General features: G+C 50.5%; 1 protein-coding gene across 1 annotated transcript; it reads left to right on the top strand.

Moving 5' to 3' along the window:
- Nucleotides 1-13422: 13422 nt before the first annotated feature.
- On the top strand, nt 13423-14163 carry LOC136510579 (uncharacterized). The gene is made up of 2 exons (XM_066504982.1): nt 13423-13516; nt 13622-14163. The coding sequence occupies exons 1-2, from the start codon at nt 13423-13425 to the stop codon at nt 14161-14163; spliced, it is 636 nt and encodes a 211-aa protein (XP_066361079.1).
- The last annotated feature ends 13008 nt before the right edge of the window (nt 14164-27171 follow it).

The following is a 27171-nucleotide window of genomic DNA, read 5'->3' as shown; positions in this document are numbered from 1 at the left end:
ATTTGGTGCCTTTGGTGCGCCATTCTTCTGTGGAGCATTGGGGACATTATTCTTCATAGGAACATTGCTGGCTTGCTACTGGCACTGGACTGGTGCCTTATACTGTTGCTGCTGCTGCTATGCACGCTGTGGTTGCTGGTTGTGGTTGACCAGATTGGACTAACCTTGATAATGCTGCTGTGGTTGAGTCTATTGAGAATTGGTATGGAAGCGAGAGTTGCTCCCGGATTGCTGTCCCTGGAACTTCCTCTTCTTGTCCTCCATTTGACGGCGCTCGTTCTCTATAACCAAGGCCTTGTCCACTAACTGCTGGAAACTGGCAAAGGTATGGGACAGCAGTTGGTACTGGAGACCATCATTCCGACCTTCCATAAATAGCTCCTACCTCTTCTCATCGTCTTCCACCTCCGTAGGTGCATACCATGACAATTGTATGAACTTGTCACGATACTCTACAATAGTCATGCTCCCCTACTTGAGAGCCAAGAATTCCTTCTTCTTCAACTTCATCAACCCAACGGGCACATGATGAGAGCAGAAGGCACTGCGAAACTCTGGCCACGTGATGGGGTTAGCTTTAGTACAGCCAAAGCAGAAAGAGTCCCACCAATCAAGTGCAGCTCCATGCAGTTGTCCAGAAGCATACAAGACCTTCTCTTTATCATCACACTGTGCAATCTCAAGTTGTCTCTCAATTGCACGCAGCTAGTCATCGGCTTGGAGTGGGTCAGATGAATGCTTGAAGATAGGCGGATGTCCCTTTAGAAACTCTCCCCTCTTGTCTCTCACTTGAGGGGGTGCATTCCCATTCCCATTCCCCATATTCTGCATGCTCTAAGCCATCTGCTGAAGCAATTGGGTTTGCATCATCATCAGTTGCTCCATGGTGACAGGGGGTGGCGGCGGCAAGTCCTCGCCTCCCTAGTTGTTCCTCCTGGTGTTCACCATCTATAGATACATCATATAAGTCTCATATATCCAAAATATATAACCTTTAAGAGATAATGGTCTAATAAGAATAGGTACCACAAGATCAAGACAAGAGATATATTTTGGGTATACAAGAAGATAATTGTTCCTAACTTTCCGGCGAGTTGGACAAATAGCAGTGCAGTAAAATGAGCATATCTCACGCTCTATTTATCATCTGAATGCTAATTTTACCTTTCTGGAAATCTTATGAAATTCTCTACAACTTTCATTTAGAACACATTTTCAGATTCTAACGTTAGTCAGGCAAAAACAGACGACAAGAAGTACTGTTCTAGATTTCTGACAGCACCAAACATCAACTTACAACAGCTATATCTCACAATTCATAATAGGTATTGAGGTGACTCTAGAGCCAAAAGAAAGATGTAGAAGTCTACTTATCTCCATAAAATTTTCATGACCATTGGACCTCTAGAACATGAGATGTGAACTAATAAAGGTGAACTGCTCATAATAATACAGAATGGACAACAAGATATAAAGAAACCCAACTATTTATTCATATCATCCTTAAGCCTTAATCTTAACTAAATGACTGTGGACATGTCCACAATCATCACAATCAAGACAAAAATCCAAATCAAACATTGTTCATCATGACAACCATCCAACCATTCAAATAACAATTGTTCAACCATTAAAAGGAAAAGAAACTAAACACTCTCTCGCACATCAATGCGTGTTTATTACATATTTTGGGAAATCTTCCTATGGGTCGATGTTGGTGCTGGTGTTGGGGTCTCCAAAGTCTCCTCTGTTGCTTGGGGCGATTGAGTAGGAATCCCTGGCACTTCCACATCAGGACCTCCTTGATGTTGCTTCAATGTAGCATTCTCACGGGCAAGCTGTAGGTATGCCTTCCCCATGACATCTAGCTCATCCAAGGCTTGATCCAAGTCAGTGTTGGTCTAGGCCAAGCTCATCAAGGTAGGCCTAAGCCTATGGTTCGCCTCCCCAAGTGGTGAGGCAATGTTGCAGGTAGACTGGCCGCTCCGATGGCGGGGAAGATAACGATCCTCCTCCCATGCAATGTCGTCGAAGTGGCGGTCACGGTTGACCTCCAACGCTTGTCAAGCAACATCCCAGATGGTGTCTGCACGTGTGAGCCATGCAGTAATAGCATAGTGGATGTAGCACACTCGAGTCCCTTCATAGATGTACACTTCTATCTCCCAGAAGCCGGTGTAGTCGGGGTGGGTCCAATGCTCCGTCCTGTACTGCACAGTGCACCTGGTGTGGTAGCGGCGTACGAGTGAGAGAAGCTTGGGGTGGCAGTAGTCATCTCCTTGCAGATCATAGTGGATCTTCGCGGTCCACCCTTGAGCCAGCAGTGCATCATGGTCATCAACACCATCATTTCCACCGCCTCCTTCATCTCCATCACCATCACCACCATCATTACCCCCGTCATCTGAATCAGAATTGTCTGAATCATCACCAACATTAGGGTCACCAGCTCCATCCTGACCACCCTTTCCATTTTCTTCCATGGGCTCCTCCCCAGATGTTTCTATCTCTATGGGCTCCTCAAACATGGGCCCCTCTTTAGTCTCTTCATCCATCAGTTCATCCTCCATCCGGTCCTCTAGAGGTTCCTCCATGGGCACCTCCATAGGTGGTTCCTCCTCCATGCACCTCAGAGCCTCGACCAGATGTGTAGGAACGCGCTTGCCAAACGTGAACCTTGTCCTCCTTGTTGGCATCACAATGGTGCGCTTGCGGGGTGTCAGCTTGGTGCGGGCCATCTATAAGATTGAAAAGGTTGAGTATTAGAATAAAATAATTTTTGCAACAGATAAAGGATAGAATATAAGCAAAAATTTAATAGTAAATTAAAGGTAGCAAAATAAAGATAATGTGATCCTAAAAATATACATTTCTAACTAGGTTGATCATCCTATAGTCAGTTATAGCTCTGATACCAATTTATTGCACCCAATTTTGCATAGCAAAATCAAGTACTCATATATGTGCGCCCAGGATGTCCAAACACACATATACCATCAAATTGTAGTAATATCAAAGTAAAGTACTTTATTACAACGGATATCTCATCATAATGTTATCACATAGTTTTGCTCATTGGCAACATTATTACACAAAGCGGAAAACTAGCCCAAACTACCACAGGGACTCCAACTGGTGAACATCATTCTAGTAGTCCTGGACATCCTCCGGAAACTCTTCATATGTATTATATGTTACCCATCCTGGATTTTCATTGAATGTAAAGCAAGTGTAAGCTTACCATGCTTAGCAAGTATATCAAAGGGATCTATGAGGCTCAAAGGCCAGACACAGTTTGACTATGGTTCGCAATTTTAGTTGTTCAAGTTTTAGCATCCTGAATCACTACTTTAGTGAATAATCCCAACCCAAGTGGTAATGGTGAATAATCAAGATTATATAAATTTCCCAACCATCCATAGTAACCACTAATCATGAAGGATCCAGATCGCTCATATCCGTGAGCACGCCTGTTATAACAGGTCAAATATTTTTGCAGAAATTGTACAACTTTACCCATCGAGCCGTGATTCCCAATGCCAGGGTTTGTAAAGCCCACAACACCTCTACCTATGAAATGTGGTAGGGTTTCACTACGTAACCCTTTGCTAGTTGCACTAACAAGTCATAGCTGCTAAGGTTTCAGTCGTCTAGCCATATGTGACCCTCCTCTAGGTTTGGCACGCATGGTCGTGGCACGGTACACGCCCTAGCAGGAAAGGAAACATACCAACTAGTGCCCCCCTCTTGCCCTTATGGAAAGCTATAGACGAGCTAGTACAATCTAGTTAATAGGTTAAAGTCAGAGCCATATGACACTCGAGGTTGTACAAAACCTCCTGGGTGGCTGCTTTAGGATTAAGTCCTTATGGAGAGGCACTAGAGCACTCAACCCCGTACTCTAGCCCCCTAATTGTTGCTAAAACTCCATTTTAACATATTGCATAATACCTTTAATCATGTTTAACAATTATTTATGTTGAGCGCTGCAGCATCTATCCAAAATGCATCCCAAACCATAGGTAACAAGGATATGTGGTACAAGTAATAATCTAGGTAAAGTCCTTAAAGGTAATTCATAGGTACAAGGGGCCTTTGCTACACTTGCCTTCCTCAAAGTTATCCTCTGGGTACTACTGGTCACCCTGTTGATCCTCAGTCACCTCAAATTGATCACACTCTAAACGTGTTCCAATTCACCAATGAAGCATCCAATCCAATCATTACATGCATACAAATAGACATCTATTAGAATAGTACACCAAACAGTAAAAACATAGATTGAAAAGCTTATAAATCTATTCTATGTACTGCTAGGAACACGTGAGCGAAAGAATCACTCAAATCGGACTTAAAACGAAAAAGTTATGCATGAAATAAGGTTCCAATGGCAATTCTGTAAATAAACCAGATTATTTTTGAATTAAAGCAATTAAAATCTGAATTTAAACGGATTATGGATGGCGCGCACAATTTTCAAAAACTATAGGGGCTAAAATGAATAAAAATAGGACTAAAAAGTAACTCTTTTGAACTGAACTGGACCGCGGGTTGATTCGCTGAAAACTAAGGGGCTAATTCCGCAAAATAACCCGGCGGGTCGTAGTTGACCGCATCGCCGGCTGACTAGGTGGCCACGTGGCTGCACGTGAGTGGTGCGGTGCACCATGTGTGTGTGCGCACACGCTGACGTGGCGCTGTGGGCCGAGTCCATAGCCTGACGGTGGACCGGTTACACATTCCGAACCGGTATGTGATCTTGGCCGCTGATCAAAGAACAGATGGCGAGGAATGAACGGGAGATTCCCTCGCCGCTGCACTGTGTCTCCGGTGAGCCCGCCATTGTGGGTGGCAAGCCGAGCGCCATGGCAAACACCGATATGGCATTCCGAACCACCCTAGATCAAACCAAACACACGGGAATGAAGTACATGCTCTCGCGATCTCGCTCGAGTACCGAAACAGGGATGGGGTGTTCATCGAGGCGGCGGTCCCCATGATGGTGCCATGATCGACGTGACTGGAGCTCGCTGATATAGTGCTCTAGGGCATCATTGAAAGGAATGGGGGCATGGGAAGATGGAGCAGCTCAACGCGAGTCCGACGGAGGTGTTCGCGGCTTCTGGGAGAGCGCCGAAGGGCCAGGTCGACGGCGACAGCGAACTAGAGAGAGAAGATGGGTGCGGGTGATGGTGAATCGGAGCGACGGGTTACCAAAATGAAGACGTGAGGGTACCTATGGCTCTGGTGGAGTACGGCAGAGCTCACGGGCGCGTCGGTGTTGTCGATTGGGGTGCTGGAAGGGCGGATTGTGGGGCGGCGGTGAGAACTCGAACGCGGATGGGAAAAGGAGAGAAGGAGGGGTTTGGCTTGGGGTTTTGTAGCCAGGTGGTGTGCGGTAGATGGAAGGGAGCGTGACGAGGGTGAATTTGGACGCCTTCCAATCCTGGCCCGGTGGCCCGATTGGTGCGGCTGCCTCGGATGGCAAGCACGCCATCACAAGTGCATCATGGTCATCAACACCATCATTTCCACCGTCTCCTCCATCTCCCTCACCATCACCACCATCACCATCACCACCATCATTACCCCCATCATCTGAATCAGAATTGTCCAAATCATCACTATCATCAGGGTCACCAGCTCCATCCTGACCACCCTTTCCATTTTCTTCCATGGGCTCCTCCCTAGATTTTTCTATCTCTATGGGCTACTCAAACATGGGCCCCTCTTCAGTCTCTTCATCCATGAGTTCATCCTCCATCTGGTCCTCCAGAGGTTCCTCCATGGGCACCTCCATAGGCGGTTCCTCCTCCATGCTCCTCAAAGCCTCGACCAGATGTGCTGGAACACGCTTGCCAAACATGAACCTTGTCCTCCTTGTTGGCATCACAATGGTGCGCTTGTGGGGTGTTAGCTTGGTGCGAGCCATCTATAAGATTGAAAAGGTTGAGTATTAGAATAAAATAATTTTTGCAACAGATAAAGGACATAATATATGCAAAAAAATTTATAGTAAATTATAGGTAGCAAAATAAAGATAATGTGATCCTAAAAATATCCATTTCTAACTAGGTTGATCGTCCTACAGTCAGTAATAGCTCTGATACCAATTTGTTGCACACAATTTTGCATAGCAAAATCAAGTACTCATATATGTGCGCCCAGGATGTCCAAACACACATATACCATCAAATTGTAGTAATATCAAAGTAAAGTACTTTATTAAAATGCATATCACATCATAATGTTATCACATAGTTTTGCTCATTGGCGACATTATTACACAAAGCGGAAAACTAGCCCAAACTTCCACTGGGACTCCAACTGGTGAACATCATCCTAGTAGTCCTGGACATCCTCCGAAAATTCTTCATATGTATTATCTGTTACGCATCTAGGATTTTCATTGAATGTAAAGCAAGTATAAGCTCACCATGCTTAGCAAGTATATCAAAGGGATCTATGAGGCTCAAAGGCTAGACACGGTTTGACCGTGGTTCGCAATTTTAGTTGTTCAAGTTTTAGCATCCTGAATCACTACTTTAGTGAATAATCCCAACCCAAGTGGTAATGGTGAATAATCAAGATTATATCAATTTCCCAACCATCCATAGTAACCACTAATCATGAAGGATCTAGATCGCTTGTATCCATGAGCACAACTGTTATAACAAGTCAAATATTTCTATAGAAACTGCACAATTTTACCCACCGAGCCGTGATTCCCAATGTCAGGGTTTGCAAAGCCCACAACACCTCTACCTAGGAAGTGTGGCAGCGTTTCACTATGTAACCCTTCGCTAGTTGCACTAACAAGTCGTAGCTGCTAAGGTCTTAGTCATCTAGCCATATGTGGCCCTCCTCTAGGAGTGGCATGCCTGGTCGCGGCACGGTACACACCCTAGCAGGAAAGGAAACATACCAACTAGTGCCCCCTCTTGCCATTACGGAAAGCTATAGATGAGCTAGTACAATCTAGTTAATAGGTTAAAGTCAGAGCCATATGACACTCGGGGTTGTACAAAACCTCCTAGGTGGCCACTTCAGGATTAAGTCCTTATGGAGAGGCACTAGAGCACTCAACCCCGTACTCTAGCCCCCTAATTGTTGCTGAAAAGCTCCATTTTAACATATTGCATAATACCTTTAATCATGTTTAACAATTTTTTATGTTGAGCGCTGCAACATCTATCCAAAATGCATCCCAAACCATAGGTAACAAGGATATGTGGTACAAGTAATAATCTAGGTAAAGTCCTTAAAGGTAATTCAAATTTAGACACATGCATGAATATGAATTGTAAAATTCATAGGTACTAGGGGCCTTTGCTACACTTGCCTTCCTCAAAGTTATCCTCTGGGTACTGTTGGTCACCCTGCTGATCCTCAGTCACCTCGAATTGATCACCCTCTAAACGTGTTCCAATTCACCAATCAAGCATCGAATCCAATCATTACATGCATACAAATAGACTTCTATTAGAACAGTACACCAAACAGTAAAAACATAGATTGAAAAGCTTATAAATCTATTCTATGTACTGCTACGAACACGTGAGCGAAAGAATCACTCAAATCGGACTTAAAACGCAAAAGTTATGCATGAAATAAAGTTCCAATGGCATTTCTGTAAATAAACCGGACTTATTTTTGAATTAAAACAATTAAAATCTGAATTTAAATGGATTGTGGATGGTGTGCACAATTTTCAAAAACTACAGGGGCTAAAACGAATAAAAATAGGACTAAAAAGTAACTCTTTTGAACTGAACTAGACTGCGGGTTGATTCGCTGAGAACCGAGGGGCTAATCTGCAAAATAACCCAGCGGGTCGTAGTTGACCGCGTCGTCGGCTGACTAGGCAACCACGTGGCTGCACGTGAGTGGTGCGGTGCACCATGTGTGTGTGGGCACGCACTAACACGGCGCTGTGGGCCGAGTCCATAGCCCGACGATGGATCGGTTACACATTCCAAACTGGTATGTGATCTTGGACGCTGTTCAAAGAACGGATGGTGAGGAATGAATGGGAGATTCCCTCGCTGTTGCACTGTGTCTCCGATGAGGCCGCTATTGTCGGTGGTGAGCCGAGCGCCATGGCGAACATCGGTACGGCAATCTGGACCACCCCAGATCAAACCAAACACACGGGAATGAAGTACAAGCTCTCGCGATCTCGCTCGGGTACTGAAACAGGGACGGGGAGCTCATCGAGGCGATGGTCCCCACAGTGGCGCCATGATCGACGTGACTGGAGCTCACTGATACAGCACTCTAGGGCATCATTCAAAGGAATGGGGGGCATGGGAAGATGGAGCAGCTCAACGCGATTCCGACAGAGGTGGTCGCGGCGTCCGAGAGAGCACCGAAGGGCCGGGTCGACGACGACGGTGAACTAGAGAGCGAAGATGGGCGCGGGTGCTGGTGAATTTGAGCGACGGGTTACCAAAATGAAGAGGTGAGGGTACCTACGGCTCTGGTGGAGTATGGTAGAGCTCACGGGCGCGTCGGCATCGTCGATTGGGGTGCTGGAACAGTGGATTGTGGGGCGGCTGTGAGAACTCAAACGCAGATGGGAAAAGGAGAGAAGGAGGGGTTTGGCTTGGGGTTTTATAGCCAGGCGGCGTGCGGTAGATGGAAGGGAGCGTGATGAGGGCAAATTTGGATGCCTTCCAATCCTAGCCCGGTGGCCCGATGGATGCGGCTGCCTTCGATGGCAAGCACACCATCATTGATGAGGCATGGAAGGAAAGGAGGGAGGCGCGTCCGACAGGTGGGTCCCATGTGTAGTGAGGACAATAGAGGAAGCAGCGTGCGGGCATGGGTGCTATAGTGAAGGCCGAAGCTGGGCTACAGTGCTGAGCTGGGCCACGCGGTCAGCCAGCAGGCGCGCGCGGAGGAAGGGCGTGGAGCGACGGCGCTGAGCCGGCCACCGAGCAAGCCAAAGGAGGGAAGGAGGGGAGGCGCGAGCTGGGCCGCCAGCAGGCCAAGCATAGGAAGGGAAAGGAAGAAAGGGCTGGGCTAGCCTAGGGTTGGGCTAGAAAAGAGGAAGAAGAGAATTTTTTCAAAAGTAAATCCTTTTCCATTTCTAGTTTTCAAATCCAAGCCAAATTCAAATGAAATTTGAATTCAACTTCAAACAACCTAGCCCTACACTCAACCAAAAATAGTATACTTTGGCATGAATGAAACAAACATGTTTTTAATCCTTATAGTTAATTTTAGTTAACCAAATTTTATTATTTGGCCTAGGTTAAAATGCATAGAAAATCAAATAAATGCTCAAATTTAATTACTAATTTGCAAATGAAATTTTAGCGTGTTACAGGAGCGCCCCGACCGTGCTCCCGTTCGGTCTCCGCAATGCCGTAGAGACCATTGGCCACCTTGTGGCACAACACACTCCTCCATCCCCCATGAACGACGAGTTCATGGGGATGACTGAATATGTTGTGGAATCTTTCCATGACCTCCACATAGGAGAATCGAAGTCGCCCTCTAGCTCTAACTCCAGCAGGGGGAGCCATCATCCCTCTCATGAATGTTTCATGGTAGGTACCCCCGAGGGACATGTTGAAAGCATCCATAAGGGAGAGGCTACCCCAATGAATGACTTCGATGATGAGGTCGACAGGGATACTAGGGCCCCACCTCGCCTATGGGTAGAGCAGCTGAAGGCCCAACACCAAGAGCTCGAGGAAGCACGACTTTAGCTCGAGCAGGAATGCACAGAGCTCGAGCGAGAGATTGAGCGCCATGGAGATAGTGGGCGTGCGCGTGCCATGGCCCACATGTGAACCGAAGGATCATCGAGGACGATAAAGCCCTCCCACACTTCACTCGGGCGAGACAGAACATCGCTGCTGCGGCAGCCTTGCTTCGGGGGCTTCTGGGGCCCATGACGCCCGAGGATCATCAAGCCCATCATGAGATTCGCACGCTACTCGAGCATGCGGCAGTGCAGCAGGCCAAGAGCTCGCTGTCTCAATGACATGAGCTCGACGCTAGCTAGTGCACGCCCTCAGAACGACACAACAAGGACACATCAATCCACCAAGCCCTGCAAGGCGGTAGGCCAAGCACCGTGGTCCTGGTGCATGAGCGTCTCGGCCGCCACCGTGATGCACATGATACCCTCGATGCCTGCAGGCATGCCTGTGGAGATGCGAGGAAGGGGGCTAGCCGTGGCTACCACCCACATCATGGCAGACGCTATGACAGCAGCAAGGTTCGAAGCCCCAACCCTGACTTGCCGGTACCTCAGGCCTTCGGCCGACACATCCTCAATGCCGTCTTCCCACCATGGTTCTGACCAACATCCTAAAATACTCTAGGGAAATGAACCCTAGACTATGGCTCGAGGATTATCGGCTTGCTTGCTAAGCCGGTGGAGCAGATAATGACAATTTCATTTTCCATAACCTTCCATTGTTCCTAGCCGATTCGGCACGAACGTGGTTGGAACACCATTCACCCAACAGAATCCAAAGTTGGGTGGACCTAAAAGAGATCTTTGTGGGAAACTTCTAGGGCACATATGCGCATCCTAGGAACCCATGGGATCTCAAAAACTACCGACAGAAGACCAGATAAACCCTTCATGGGTACATCCGGCGCTTCTCCTGACAGTGCAACAAGCTGCCCAACGTCGTCGACGCCGATGTCATAGGAGCACCTACAAGTCATTGGTCCATAAGCTAAGACATAAGGGCCCACAAACCACCAAGGAGCTCCTCGACATCGCCACCAGCCATGCCTCGAGCGAGGAGGCGGTTGGAGCAATCTTCGATCACCTCAAGGGCAAGGTGAAGTGGGATGACAATGCCAGTGAAGGTGCCTCCAACTGTCCCAGCAAGAAGAAGAACCAGCAGGGACGACCGCCTCGAGGGCTCGCTCATGGCCACCGCCGACCATAAGGGGGGTCGGAAGCCCACTGAGGGTACCCCGAACCATTTTGAGAAGCTACTCGAAGGGCCATTCCTAAACCATGCCTTCCTCATCAAGCATCTATACAAGGATTGTGGCCTCATGAAGCTCCAACAAGGGGGAGCATAGGGGGGACCCCAAGCCAGCCATAGACAACACCAAAGGGAAGGACGGTGGCTTTCCGACACTAGATGGATGCCTCATGATCTTCAGAGGGTCGGCAGCCTATGACTCCAAGCACCACCAGAAGCTTGCATGGTGCGAGGTCTATACAGCCAAGCCAGCCACGCCTTCCTTCCTCCGATGGTTGAAGTCCGCCATAACCTTTGATTAGACCGACCACCCGGAAAGCATCCCATAGCCGAGATGATATCCGCTCATGGTCTACCCGATCATCGGCACAAAGCGGCTCACCAAGGTACTGATGGATCGAGGCAGCAGCCTCAACATCATGTATGCTGAAGTGCTCGATGCCATGGGAATCGATCGAGCGCGCACCTGGCTGATCGGGGCACCTTTCCACAGCATCGTGCCTAGAAAGCAGGCCATGCCACTCGGGTAGATCAATCTTCCCATCACCTTCGGGGATCCATCCAATTATAGGACGAAGACCCTTACCTTCGAGGTGGTCGGGTTCCATGGAACCTACCATGCCATCCTAGGACATCCATGCTACATGAAGTTCATAGCCATCCCCAACAACACCTATCTAAAGCTGAAGATGCTGGGGTCATGCGGGGTCATCACCATCAGCACCTCCTTCTAGCTTGCCTACGAGTGCGAGGTCGAGTGCTACGAGCATGCCGCGGCAATTGTCGCCTCCAAGGATCTCACAGCCATCAGGAAGGATGTCGCCAAAGAAGCACTCGACCCCAAGTGGTCAGTCGAGTCTTTTGAACCTATAGAGGGTGCCAAGGAGGTCCTCATAGACCCTAGCGGCTCTAAGGGCAAAGTGGTACGCCTTGGCACCATGCTTTCCTCCAAATTGGAAATCACGCTCGTCGACTTCCTCTGCGCCAACAGAGACATCTTTGGGTGGAAGCCCTCGGATATGCTAGGCATTCCGAGAGAAGTCATCGAGCATGCCTTGAAGATTAGGCCAGGCTCCAAGCCGATGAAGCAGCGCCTGTGTCGATTCGACGAGGAGAAACGCAGGGTGATCGGCGAGGAGATTGCGAAGCTTTTGGTGGTCGGCTTCATCAAGGAAGTATACCACCCTGAGTGGTTAGCCAATGCCATTCTTGTACAAAAAAGAGTGGGAAATATAGAATGTGTCTTGACTACATGGGTCTCAACAAACCGTGTCAAAAGGATCTGTTTCCTTTGCCATGCATAGACTAAGTAGTCGACTCAACCTCAGGGTGCGAAACCCTTTGCTTCCTTGATGCGTACTCCGGGTACCATCAAATCATGATGAAAGAGTCCGACTAGCTCACGACATCTTTCATCACCCCATTCGGATCATTCTACTATGTCACAATGTCGTTCGGTCTAAAAAACATAGGGGCTAGTACCAGAGTTGCATGCTCAAGTGTTTTGGGGACCTCATCAAGTGAACCATTGAGGCCTATGTGGATGACATCGTGGTCCAATCCAAACTGGCTGACCAGGTCGTAGCCAACCTAGAACAGACCTTTGCGAAACTCTAAGCAAACGGCATCAAGCTCAACCCTAAGAAGTGTGTTTTTGGGGTCCCAAGGGGTATGCTGCTAGGTTTTATCATTTCTAAGCATGGCATCGAAGCCAACCCAGAGAAGATCTTGGGCATCATGTGGATGGGCCCGATTCAGAACATAAAGGGGGTACAGCGAGTTATAGGGTGCCTCACCGTGCTCAGCCGCTTTATCTCATGCCTCGGCGAATGAGGTCTCTCTCTCTATCGGCTCCTAAAGAAGGACGACCATTTTGAATGGATGCCCGAGGCCCAGGAGGCACTTGACACGCTCAAGCAGCTTCTAACGAAGGCCCTGATCCTAGTCCCCCCGACCGATGGGGAACTGCTTCTGCTCTACATCACGGCCACCATGAAAGTGGTCAGCGCTGCCTAGGTGGTAGAGCGAAAAGAAGAGGGACATGCCCTCAAAGTGTAGTGTCTCGTATACTACATTAGTGAGGTGTTGTCCGATTCCATGACCCGCTACCCCCAAATCTAGAAGCTCCTGTGTGCTATCCTCATCGCCAAAAGGAAGTTACTTCCAGTCGCATCCATTGACGGTCGTGATGTCCTTCCCTCTCTACGAGGTCATCCAAAACAGGGATGCCACGGGAAGAATCGCCAAGTGGGCACTCAAACTGATGGGTCAAGGCATTTCATATGCCCCTCGGACAGCCATCAAGTCCCAAGTGCTGACTAATTTTGTTGCAGAGTGGACCGAGGTCCAAATGCCACCAACAATCGTCAACTAGGAGTACTAGATGATGTACTTCGATGGACCGCTGATGAAGAAAGGCTTTGGCATGGGACTGGTCTTTGTTTTGCCCCTCGGGGTACACATGAGGTACATGGTTCGCATCCATTTCCCCTCCTCCAACAATGTGGCCAAATATGAGGCGCTCATCAACGGCCTACGCATCACCATCGAGTTGGGTATCCGATGTCTTGACATCTAGGGCGACTCGTAGCTGGTCATTGACCAAGTCATGAAGGAATCAAGCTGCCACAACGCCAAGATGGCTATGTATTGCTGAGAAGTCCACCAGCTGGAGGACAAGTTCAATGGTCTAGAGCTCAATCACATCCCGAGGTGGCTCAATGAGGTTGCTGATGCGCTGGTGAAAGCGGTGTCCGACCGAGAGCCAGTGCCAATAGGCATCTTTGCTAGTGATCAGTACAAACCCTCGGTCCACTATGAGGAGTCGGAACAAGCCGGTGATGGGTTGCCTACCCTAGGCTTGGGGGCAAACCAGCCATCGGCTCCATCTGACCCCAAAGTTATGGAGCTTGATGAGGATCCAGCGATAGAGCCTAACCCTCTGGCCAACTGGAGGGTGCCTTACCTCGACTACCTCCTCTACGAGGCACTACCAATGGACAAAATGGTGCCTCGGTGGCTCGCACGTCATGCCAAGTCCTTTGCCATTATTGATGGCGAGCTCTACAAGCGAAGCCACACCGGGGTCCTACAGCGCTGCATCGCCATCCAACAAGGGAAGCGGTTGCTGAGCGATATTCACAGTGGGGTCTGCGGTCACCATGCTACGCCAAGAACCCTGGTCAGAAACGTGTTCCGATAAGGTATCTACTGGCCAATCACGGTAGCCGACACTGAACATATTGTGCGCACCTGCGAACGGTGTCAATACTATGCTCCACAGACCCACCTACCGGCCCAAGCACTCCAGACGATCCCCATCATGTGGTCGTTCATGGTCTAGGGGCTCGATTTGGTCGGACCTCTCAAGAGGGCGCCCGGGGGCTATACTGTAACACCCTAAAATTAGCTACTTTCTAAAAAGAGTAAAATGATTTCTGTTAATTGTTTTGTGATCATAAAAACATAGGTACAAGGAAATTTTCTTTAAATTAAAATCCAACATAAGGGTAGCAACATGTTTGCGCATACATGCCGTTGCATTGGTACTTTTGTGATGAGTGGTTTGGAAAATAAATTCAAATCTCAATCTTCAAAATATTATTTTTTCAAGTAGTGGTTTAAAAAAAATTGAAAACTTGCAAAAACAAAAGTTAGATAAGATGCTTTGTTTTCAAAATCCAAAGGCTCGGAAAAGGTTTTAAGACGCGTTAGAGTGATGCCTCTCTTTCCAGAAATCTTTCTGATTTCTTGGAGCTTTGTCTTTGTCCTCGATCAGTCCAAAAGTATTTTCGGGAACTAAAACCACTTTGGTTGTGTTCCTTATCCTTCCATCTATCCCTAGGAATTTTTCTAGTATTTTTCGGAGCCTCAATAATAATTCCCGATTTTATGTAATTATTTTAATTCCGAAAATCAATAATTCCTAAAATATCTCTACTTTCCAAAATCTCCGAACCCTGCGTATATATATGCTGCCGTAGCCCTCGACGCGAGGATTTCGGAAGTATAGCCGGTTTTTCGAGCCACAACTCGTAGCCCCGCAGATCGGACGCCGAAGTTCACAAAAGCTACGTTTCCGGCGAACTATTCGGCGAGCTTTTCTGGCCAAACCGTCGCGTTCCGGCGTCAACCACCACCACCACAAGGTATATCTCATCGTTATCTACAACGTAGTGTATCCATTTTGTCGAATCCAACACCGTTTGACTGTTTCCCATTCATTTTTCATTCTCCGACTAGGTATCCGGCGAACTTCACCATGGACGCGGTCTTCTCCTTCGATTCCGGTCACCACAGGCCACGTCTTTGCTTCCTGACCGCAGCCTCGCGGCCGTCCTGTGCCCTGCGCTGCCACCCAGAGGGACCCACCCCACGCCCCCAGCCTCTCCGGTTGCATGCTCCCGTGTGTAGGGAACAGGCCGTGCCTGCAGTGGCCGGCTGCCATCGGCTAAGCCAGCCCCGGTCCAGCTCGCCTGGGCCCATGCGCCGTGCGGCCCTATGCCGTCGCTGTCTGGCTGGCCAGGCAAGGTCCTAGCCAAAGGGCCCTCTCTCTCCTACATGCGATCCGCGAGCAGCAGCAGGCCATCTCCATGGAGGATGCCCATGTTCCTGATGAAGATGAATGAAGCAAGATAGAAGATGCAACTATTTACGATTTTGCTATCCTGTTGTTAATCGCCACCGTTTAATCGTTTTAGCTCCGTTTTAGTTCGTTCCAGTTGCGTTAGTTTCATGTCATGGAGATCTATGCAGTAGCGCTATTAGTTTTCATGTCACATGTTTTTAGTATATAATTAAATAATTAATTTAATTAGTTTATACACAACTACTTTTATAATTAGAAAAAAATAATGTAAGTAAACTTTGGTCTTTCGTAAGCAAATGTTAATTGGATTAATGTTAACTTATATGTTTCAAATTGTCGGGTTCATAAACTCGGGGTCCCTCGCGGACCGGCTTCCTAGAACAAAGGTTCGGCCCAAGCAGACAACGCACAGCTCCTAGGCCAGCCCAAGTAACTAAACGATAGGCAAGAGGGGCGATCCAATCACCAACCGGAAGGCCTGGCCAAGGAGGAACGATGCCCGCTTTTGACTCTGGCCCGCCTCTCTAACCGGAGCGCTCAATTCGGTCTCCAGCCCACCTCCGGACGGCCTCTCTGATCGGAGGGCTTGGCCAAACACCGCTACCGACTCCAACCTGCGTCTCCGACGGGGGGTGCGCTAAACCCCTGCTCACTACTCTTCTCCGACTGGCATGATCAGAGCCGACTGGAACCAACCGACCGGGAATACCCACTCAGTAAGGACCAGGAAATGGACGGAGAAGGTAAGACAGGGCGCATAAGTCAAACCGCGATACCAGAGACCATACCCTATACACTTGCAGAAATAGTACTATGCAACCTCCCTGGCACAACTGAACCCAAGCAGTGTTGTAGGCGCCGACATTTTCCCCTACAGTATTGTGGGCGCCATTAACTCCCATACGGTAAGGCTCCCCCCACATGCCTCTGGGCATCAACAGTGTTGTGGGCACCGGTATTTACCGTATCGGACGAACATGGTAAAACCCCTTGAGTGCCTCCGGGAATCAACAGTGTGGCAGGCGCCGACGTCTGCCATACCCAAAGAAGACAATACGACCCCCCATGTGCATCTAACATTCAACAGCATTGTGGGAGCCTAAAATCATCCTGTACCCACCGGCGTGGGCAACAAGACTTAGCAGCGTATGAACTCTCTCCCTCTCACTTGTAAGGCCATCCCCTTCAACTATAAAAGGGGATGTGCTCTCTCCCAAAAGAAAAGGTTGATTCAGATTCATTCAGATTGATCAAGTTCACTAGTTCACAACCCAAAACCGCCAGGTTCGAACCACAAACACTTAGCTCATAGCAGGGCTCCCATCGCTTTCGGTCCCTCTAACCTGAGTCTGACCGGACCTCTTGTACCCCCATCTTTCTCCTTCTCATTTGTAATCCCACTACAAACTTCGAGCACCTAGGGTCGGGAATAAAGTCACCGACCGACTCAAACTGGACGTAGGGCACGTTGCCTGAACTAGTATAAACCCTATGTCATTGAGTGCTAGGCCACCTCTGATCACAATGTACGGCAAAACTACAAATATTTACTTGTTGGTCACTTTCTGCACCGACAGTTGGCGCTGTCCGTGGGGAAGACGTTGTACGTTCAACACTTTTTGGTCATCGGATGGCCCACTTTTCAGCCACCATCGCCATGGCGGGCACAAGCGATATGACTTGCTTCGTCTCACTAGAGTTTCCCGCACTCCCACCTATTATGATGTGGGTTCTGCCTGCTTTTGAGCCATCCCAGGCCTTCCTCTTTGGAAGCCTGGACTTTGTCGCCAACCAGCTCGGCGTACTACACCTCCACAAGGAGACACTCGTTCTAGCGCCCGTCGGAGGGGTGCCCTCCATCAGCTCTGGGGCACATGATGACTTCAACGATGAGACATCTGCGCTTCATTCCGAGCAAACTCTCTGCTCAAACCCCGCTGTGAGTAATGTACATACTATTATTTACTTGCTATTCTCTATCTTCAACTGATTATCCAGAGGGACCCCGTTGTCCCTACCGCGACCACCACACGACTGGTTCCCCTATGGCCTCGTGTCTCCTATGGACGCGTACGCCTGGGGCCTCCGAAGGATGCTGGTGCCATCCCCTCTCACGTCTGAATTTGTGGGGATGACAAGCTATGTCCCACCTATTTCCTCGACCTCATGGATGATGACGTTGAGAGTGATGGCACCAGCACCAGCGACGTGGCGCCTAGCCACCATCAGTCCTGAGAGTGCGCTATGGCGGATGCTTTGGGATAGCCACTGGTGGTAGCAGAGTCCTTGCAAACTCACACCCCTCTGGACCCTCGTGCGGAGACCCCCGCACTCACATGAGAGCATGGTGAGGAGCTACGACAACAACGGCTGAACCAGCCGCTGACTGTGCCAGCGCGCTTGGTGCCCCACGATGTGCTCTATGCACATAAACCAACGAGCGACACCCAGGGTCATGCCCGTTGGTTCCAGCACAACACCATGGACTGGGGGAATGATCCCCCATAGTTCGCTCGGGCCAATCAGAACATCGCCGCTGCGGCAACGCTTCTGCGCGGCCTTCCCGAGCCGAACGACCTCCGGGCACTAGTGGAGACCACCGACATTCAACAGGAGGAGAGCTCCACATCGCGACACTGACTCACAGCCTCTCTCCCCACCAGGGAGTGGGGACGCACCAAATGAATCGCTCCACCCACTCACCGCTACAGCCACCAAGCGCAGCATAGGAAGCTGCATCTCTGCCTCATCTTTGCTTGGTGACCGCTCCGCACTGACCGCCTATACATGAGCGGCTTGGGCCAAACCAAGACGCTCATAGCAACGACCGAAATCCTAGCCTGGATGGCCTAGGACCATGGGCCTTTGTCCGACGCATCTAGCGAGCGCTGCTCCCGCAGTGCTCCAATAGAGGCCAAGGCAAAGGCAAGGCCAAGCGCTAGGATTAGGATGAGGGCCCCTCCACACAGAAGGGGAAAATAATAGAAAAGATCGTCGTTGATCGGCCAACTCTGCGTTGGTCACCATGGCTGATCACACGGGCAAGCAGCCCCAGCAGGACCTTCTGGGTCACTTCAATGAGCTCATGGAAAGCCCATGCACCAACCATGCCTACCCTGTCAAACACCTCTACAAGGACTGTGAGCTCCTCAAGCGCCTTCTGCGATAGGCCGGTGGGCCAAAGGAAGAAAAAGGCGAAGAAGCAGCAGCCAAGAAAGGGGGCAAAGTGGGCAAGGATCCGGACGACTGAAGGTCAAGGTGATCTGACCAGACACCCACCGACTGAAGGACGACGACGATGACATTCTCACCAATGCTTGGAACAGCTACGTCATTTTTTCCCTAAAATTCAGTCTTACCATTGTTTACTTAACGTTTGCTCTAATAAAAGCACCCCGACCCAAACACTTTTTGGCCCGAGTTGCTTGGGGGGCTCCACGAGGGTGCACTACTACCTCTCTTTTTTGTTTACTATCATATGGTGAAACTCCTTCCAACCCGAACAAAAGGGTAGTTTGTTCCTTGAAATTGCCTTACGTAGCTTTGCTTTAAAATATTCTGACCGATCGCACCCCGCCTCCACCTATGATTACGAGTAGCTGAGCCTCGTGGGCCATGCTCGGGCTCCTAAGGTTGCAGCCTATGGGATGAACAGGCAAGTATGAATAAGAAAGAATAAAAAACAAAATTGTGCTAAGGTAAAACTAAGGAACGAAAGGGACAAGCTTCCCCAAATGGAGTGACTCCATCACAAAAAATGAAACCGATTGTAGTCATTGAATACACAAGAACGTTTACACAGGGGCTCCCCCATGAACTTAAACTTTTTGCATCTAGTAAACTACTTATACTTTACAAGCTATTGGGGTGGCTCGGCGGCATCTGCTGTCGGTGCGACCGGTGAAGGTGCAGGCTGCTCACTCCGCGGCGAGACCACATTAGGCTCAGTTGAAGGCAGGACGACGTCCACTTCTAACCCAAGCTCCGTGCCATCCGTAAGCTGGGCGACGTCCCCCCGACGCATGCTTCAGGTCATGTCTTCATGGTGGACATCCATCACCCACTGCGCAGAGACTTGCTCTACCACCAACCTTGAGTGCGGCAGCAAGCTCTCCCCGAGCGATTGGATGCCCTCCGTGCTCAAGCCGTCAGCATACCCGCTGCAGATAGTGGTGAAGTCCAGGTTTAGGTGGTATGTCACCACCAAAGTCAACACCCCCGACGCTCCATAGAACAACCCGCTTGTGATAAGGGCCCAAACCTCATCCGGAACCTCCATCGGCTGCATGGTGGGCGCGCTAGTACTTGGCGTTGACCCGAAGACCTCCGAGACGGCAAGCTAGGCAACATTGTGGATCTGGTCAAGTTCCCCTTCGAAAGCACATCGCTCTTCAAGAGACTTGGCCAATGCCTCTACATTCTGGCTAAAAGTCACCTTGACCATCTCTAGGTCCTGCTCCAATGACTTCACCTTTCCACCCAGATCTAGAAGAAGGGCGACAAGCTCAGAAACAGACTGAAGGAAGAAACCAACACGACGAAAAACAAAAAAGGTATGTACCAAGCCAGAAGTTCTCAAAGGTGGAGAATTCCTCCGCCTGCCGAGCCACCTGCTCGTGCAGCCAGGTGCTCACCTCCTCCCTCCCCATCACCCGGCCCTGAAGTGCGAGCACTCCTGGTCTGCCTCCAACTAGGCCTTTTGCTCTATCTCTAGGGCCTTTAGCGCTGACTCTAGGGTGTTCTGCTCCGACTCAAGGGTCTCCAGGGATTTTTGGAGTGCCGCCTCAGTGTCTGCCAGGGATTTCTATAGCCCCACCTCAGTCTCTGCCTGGCGGGCCTTCGCTGCCTCAAGCCCCTGCTCGGCGGCGGTCACCCACTCCGCTGCACGCTGCTCCTCCACCCACACCATGGTCACCTCGGCCGCCCGATCCTAGGACTCGCGGTGGGTGTACTCAAGCTGACGCTCAAGCTTAGCCATCCGGGCATGCTCCATCTGGAGGAAGCGGGACTTGCGGGATGACATCTCCTTCAGACCCTACGAAAACGGAAAGCAAGCATGCTGAGGCAACCAACAAGAGACTTAGTGGTCAAGGACAAATACGGGAAACTCACCTCCACGGTGAGCTACAGGTCGACCTTGACTAACTGCTGGGCGGACTTAACCTGCTCCTGGGCGTCCTCGAGCTTCACCGATAGTTTGGTGAGTTCGGACTCCATGGTGAGTCCTTTCCCCCCAAGGATGTCCTAGAGCTGACACTCCTGGGAATCCCAAAGGACAAACCACACCTTTGCCGGGTCCTCGGGGTAGGGCCACTCCAAGTCACCCTCCGGCAGCCCACCGGAGGGCCCAGCCTTCGACCGAACCACCGCCAGCTCCCACGACGACACCGGCAGCTCCACCACATCATCTGCCTTGTCGTCGGAGGGGATCTCCACCACCTCGGTTGCGTGGGCACCGACAGGCGTTTCGACTCTGTCCCGGCCACGTCTTCCCCTAGCGCCTTTAGCTCTGACTGCGAGGGTGAGCCATGTAGCCCTCCACCTGGTGAGGCAAGGAGCTCAGTCTCCCTCTCCACTTCCACTGCAACTGGTGGAGGAGGGGCCACAAGGGACACCACTGGCGAAGCCTCCGCCGTCACCACCGAGATCACCTCCAGCACCATCATCGTCGCTACTGCTGTGCTAGCAACTGACCCACGGAGCACCACCCTCGGAAGGGAAGGGTTCACCGCCACCACCCTGTTCCCCCTGCCGCTCGCCATGGCGCGCTACAGGGTGGGCCTCCAAACCTCCTACATGGGAGTTGGGGTGATACTCAACCCCGTCATCGCTCAGCCACTAACAAAAAGTATAGGTCAGTCATACTCCAAAAAAAACTCAAAGACAAGATCAAAAAGAAATAAAGAAAAACATACCGGGAGGTAAGCGGCACGACTCTGAAACCAAAACCCGACATCGATGGGCCCATAGGGCAAGGACCGCTCCTAGACTGAGACCCACACCCCCTCACTTTAGCCGGGGGTGGAGTCATCCCAACCGGCTCCTGCCCGGCCTACGGGTCACCGTGACCTTCGGCTCGAGATGCCCCAACTGGAGCAGCAGGTGGGGCATCCTCCGGCTATGAGTCGCGCGCTAACACCAGTCCTGGCGACGCATGGGTGCAAGCCCGCTCCTCTGACCGCCTGGCCTACTCGGTTGCATCCACGGCAAGCGAGGATGAGACCGGCAATGCCACCGAAGGGAGTGGTGACCGTGTCCGCTTTGCCTCCCGTTCGCCGACGGCGTCCGCGCTCGTAGCACGCTTCCTCGGCATGGGAACCTCGGTGCGCCTCTCCGCCTCCTGCTTATCGCCAGCAGACATCGCCGCAGGGTCGCGACGCTCCGCTGAGGTCACAACGACCTCCCGACTTTCCTCCCCCTTGGAGAAAATCATGGCATCCACCTCTATGGGATCCTCAGACTCGAGCTCTAACTCGACGTTGCTCCTTCTTTCCCTGGCCTTCACGCGCCGAGCGACCTCCTTCTCCTTCTCATGCTTCCGCCGAGCCTCCTCGGCTTTCTTCTTCTTCCTAGCATCTGCCGCCTCCTTCTAGGTGGCCTGCCGAGCTGCGCCCTCCAGCCCCTTTGGGAGGTTTGGCCGGGACTTGTAAGCACCAAGTCCCTACAAAATAGGTGACTCAAAATCAAAAAGCAGGAAAGCAAAGGGGAAAAGAACACGGAGTAAGGAGAAGGGGCCATACTAGTCTAGACACCACCGAAGCATTGAAAGGTCTGGGCTTTCCATCGACCTTCTATTTGGGCTTTAGTTGCAGCACCCGGTCGAGGCAGCTCTAGACCTCGTCATCCGGTAGCTCCTCCAACGACACACGATCAGGGTCTGATGGGCCACCGTACCTCCACATCGGTTGCGCCCTCTCCGCCAACAGAGCAACCCGATGGTGGTAGAGGGTGTGGAACACCAGCACCCCGTCAAGGCCACGCCGCACAAGCTTCTGGAGCTCCTCCCCAATGATCTCCACCTTCTTCTTCTCCTGATAGGGAGGGCCCCACGACCAACTATCCCGCTTCTCCGGCCTCCCACCAGTGAACGCCGGGAATGCCGCCTCCACCAGGTTCCTAATATAAAACCACTCCCTGTGCCACCCCCAGTTGGAGTCATAGGGGATGTACGTAGGATACAAGCCCCCATGCTTGGTTTTCTCTATAGGGCAAAGCCCCCACCAACGTGACCTCGGGTGTATTCCCCACCGGCAAAGCTCACCTAGAGAACAGTCGCCGAAAGAAGTCCGCATGTGGCTCCATCCTAAGGAAGACCTCGCAGATAGCAATGAAGCCGACGATATGCAGCACCCTCATCGGATTGAGGTGTTGTAGCTGCAGACCCCACTCATTAAGGAGCCCACGTAGGAACCAGTGCACGGGGTATGCTAACCCGCGCTCATGGAAGGTGAGAAAGGAAACCACCTCGCCGGGCTGAGGTTGTGGGAACTCCTCCCTCCTGGAGCCCTCTAGTGTGCCACCTCCTTCGGCGGCAGAAACCCCTTCACGGTGAAGGACTTCAGCACCGATTCCCTCACAGTGGATGACCTCCAGTCTAACATTTTGCTCTAGGTTCATGAAAGGATTTGTGAGTTTTTCTTCTCCCTAGCTCTCTCCCTTTTCTTTCCTAGGAACCGCCATGGCTCTCAAGAATGCTCTCGGCAAGAAGGAAAGTGAGAGGAGGCAATAGATGAGGAATAGGTGAAGGAACAGGGCAAAAACCTTCTCCCTTCTCCTACTTAAGGAAAAGGGCACAGCAGTTGGGGAAGGCACGTCGATGGGGAAAGTCAAAATGATGGAGCGAAAAACCCTCTCCCTTTCCCATTTAATGCAGATGGGATACGATGGGACGTGCCCTGACCGATGAGATGTGCCCTACCAGACAGAACAGCGCCTGATCAGACGAGGCATGGCCTGGGCATGGCCCACCACTACCGCACTCCAGGCGCAAGAACCAAAGCGCCACCGCACATAGGCAGCTCTCTGCATCCCCAGGCGGGACATGGAAAACCCCAAAACGGGATCTCCGCCGGGAGAGACCATCGGGCTTCCTAAGTCGATCGAACGGCTCAGGATAAACACCGAGAGACAGGTAAGGAGCAAAGGGATGCCCCATGTAGGCCATGTTGACTCCATCACGAACGACAAGCATGGGTCCCAGTCGAACATTTCCGATTGGAGCTCTTCAAACCCCGTCACTCGAGTCATCAAGATAACACTACCGACCCTAGCTATTTCTTTATATAGTCATCCATACATTCATACACGCATTCATTCCATACGCCCATGCCCCTCGGACGATTCGGGCCCTGAATCGCCTGGGGGCTCAGGAACTAAAGCATCGCACATGCAGTGAAATGCATCACAACGCTCCGTGTTGCGTCACGAAGCGGTAGTTGCCTCATTAAACATGAGCAACAACCGACCGAGGTTCGAAGGCCAGCCCACAAAGGGCTTGAGGCTGCCTCACATCAAACAGAGCCAGGGGAGAAAAACGCAGATGAGCCCCGTGCGGCCCTCGCTCGGTCTGCCCCGAAGCAGATAGCGTCATCTCAACCTTCTCGTTCGATCCTAAACCTCTCGCTAAGCCCACAGAATCTCTATCTAGGGGAGGCTGTTAGGCCACCTGGGTCAGTCTCCAGAATGACCCAGGCATCTACCGGGTTGTAGGTAAAGGAGCAGTGGAATGCCACAAGAGGGCTATGCCGACCCTGTCACGAACGACGGACCCAGATTCCACTCGATCATACCCATTAATGAACTCACCGAGCGTGTCACTCGAGCCCGAGCGATCGAGGCAAGCGACAAAGCTCAGCCCCTTTGGTTGCGAGAAACCGAGATGGGGTAACGCACACAACTCAAACCGACCCCTACCAAGGCCCAACGGGGCTCGGGGGCTCAAGACACCAAATAGCCTGGGTCTATGACCCTGAACTCGCCCCATCCCTCGGCTACGCCTCGACTGCACACCAAAAATGTCTGGATCTACGACACCAAACTCACCCCATCAGGATCCGAGAGCTCCGGCTCACCCAATCCCTAAACTAACTAACTAAACCGCCTCGGCTACGTGGGTTGCACCATGGCCAGGATTAATGACTCCGAATCACCCAATCCCACAGCGCGCACCAACGCTAGAACCCACGAGCTCTGTCTCATTCGATCCCTAAAAACTAACTACCTCACCCGGTCCCACGGCGCGCACCGACGCCAGGACCCACGAGCTCTGTCTTGTCCAATCCCTAAACTAACTGCCTCGCTTGATCCCACGGCACGCACCGACGCCAGGATCCATGAGCTCTACTTCACCCGATCCCAAAACTAAAAAAATGCCTCGGCTACACAACGATGCCTTGGTTGACGACTCCGTCTCGACTAAAAAACACGCACACACCCGCTGAACAATCCCCCTAGACGATTCTGCCCGAATCGACTGGGGCTCAGGGTTCCCCCGCTGGCGTCACGAAAAACCCCCCAGACAATTCTACCTAAATTGCCCGGGGGCTCGGGGGCTACACCCGCGGGTGCGCTCGCGCGCACCCGCCGTCAAGACAAAAATCCCCTAGATGATTCAACCTGAATCATCTAGGGGCTCGGGGGCTCCTGTCGAGTTCATAAACCCAGGGTCCCTCACGGACCGGCTTCCCAGAACAAAGGTTCGGCCCAAGCAGACAATGCACAGCTCCTGGGCCAGCCTAAGTAACTAAATGACAGGCTAGAAGGGCGATCCAATCACCAACCGGAAGGCCTGGCCGAGGAGGAACGACGGCCGCGTCCAACTAGAGCGCTCGTTTTGGTCTCCAACCCACCTCCAGATAGCCTCTCTGACCGGAGGGCCTAGCCAAACACCACTACCGACTCCGACTGGGGTGCGCTAAACTGCTGCTTACTACTCTTCTCCGACTAGCGTGATCAGAGCCGACTAGAACCAACCGACCAGGGACGCCCGCTTGGTAAGGACCAGGAAACGGACAGAGAAGGTAAGACAGGGCGCACAAGTCAAACCATGATACTAGGGACCGTACCTTGTACACCTTCAGAAATAGTACTCTACAACCTCCCTGGCACAACAGAACCCAAGTAGTGTTGTAGGCACCGACATTTTCCCCTATAGTATTGTGGGCGCCATTAACTTCCATACGGTAAGGCTCCCCCCACATGCCTCTAGGCATCAACAGTGTTGTGGGCGCCGGTATTTACCATACCGGACGAACAAGGTAAAACCCCATGCGTGCCTCCAGGAATCAACCGTGTGGCAGGCGCTGACGTCTGCCATACTCGAAGAAGACAATACGATCCCCCATGTGCATCTGACATTCAACAATATTCTGGGTGCCTACCATCATCCTGTACCCACCGACGTGGGCAACAAGACTTAGCAGCATACATACTCTCTCCCTCTCACTTGTAAGGCCATCCCCTTCAACTATAAAAGGGGATGTGCTCTCTCCCAAAAGAAAAGGTTGATTCAGATTCATTCAGATCGATCAAGTTCACTAGTTCACAACCCAGAACCGACAGGTTCGAACCACGAGCACACGCTTGAACACTTAGCTCATAGCGGGGCTCCCGTCGCTTTTGGTCCCTCTGACCAGAGTCCGACCGGACCTCTTGTACACCCCATCTTTCTCCTTTTTGTTTGTAACCCCACTACAAACTTCGAGCACCTGGGCTCAGGAATAAAGTCACCGACCGACTCAAACTGGACGTAGGGCACGTTGCCTGAACCAGTATAAACCCTGTATCATTGAGTGCTAGGCCACCTCCGATCGCAACGTACAGCAAAACTACAAATATTTACTTGTTGGCCACTTTCTACACTGACACAAATTGTAATATACTTAAATTAAACATATTCCATGTACAAAATTCGTGTTAGAGGCTCACATGCTTTTCTCTTTTACGTTGTTAAAGTTTGAATGGATTAAATAATACACACATGTTTATAATTAAAATATGATTAGTTTAACTCATCTTTTAAAATTAGATATATAATTTGACTAATCTGAACTAGTAGTTTCAAATTATTTTGGTTACTTAAAATAATACGAGCATGCACAGCACCAGGGATGAGCACCGTGCTCCTACCTCGATCCTTGCTAGCTTGCTGACATCAGCATGACGTGTCTTAACTTTATGGCTGTTTTTTTAGAAAAATAAATCTAGAAATACACTCCAAATACACCTTTATTGACATGGTCCATGGTGGATCGCTCTCACAGCCCCTCCCTGGTCCACGGTTCAAGGACCGAGTTCACAGCATAGTGCACACGCATTTTGCATTCTAACCCCTATACTTTTTTGTAATCGATCCACTGTTATAATTCAATATTAATTTGATTAACATTTATTTAATAGTCTTTTAATTAAAATCAATCTAGTTTTAATTATGTTTCCGATCTACGCTCGCTTTGTAACGTTGTATGCTAGGTGATGACGATGTTATATACCATGTCCCGTGTTTATAGTTTCCAACACAAATATTAATTGGATTAATATTATTGCTCACACCATTTTCCGTACTAAAAGCAAATTAGGTTTTATTCTTTTTATATCGAGCCGTTCTTGTCACGTTACTTTTGT

The sequence above is a fragment of the Miscanthus floridulus genome, chromosome 16 (genome assembly GCF_019320115.1).
Source record: "Miscanthus floridulus cultivar M001 chromosome 16, ASM1932011v1, whole genome shotgun sequence".
In the NCBI taxonomy this organism is placed as follows: Eukaryota; Viridiplantae; Streptophyta; class Magnoliopsida; order Poales; family Poaceae; genus Miscanthus; species Miscanthus floridulus.
The sequence above is the reverse complement of the archived record's forward strand: the minus strand, read 5'-3'. Positions and strand labels throughout refer to the sequence as shown.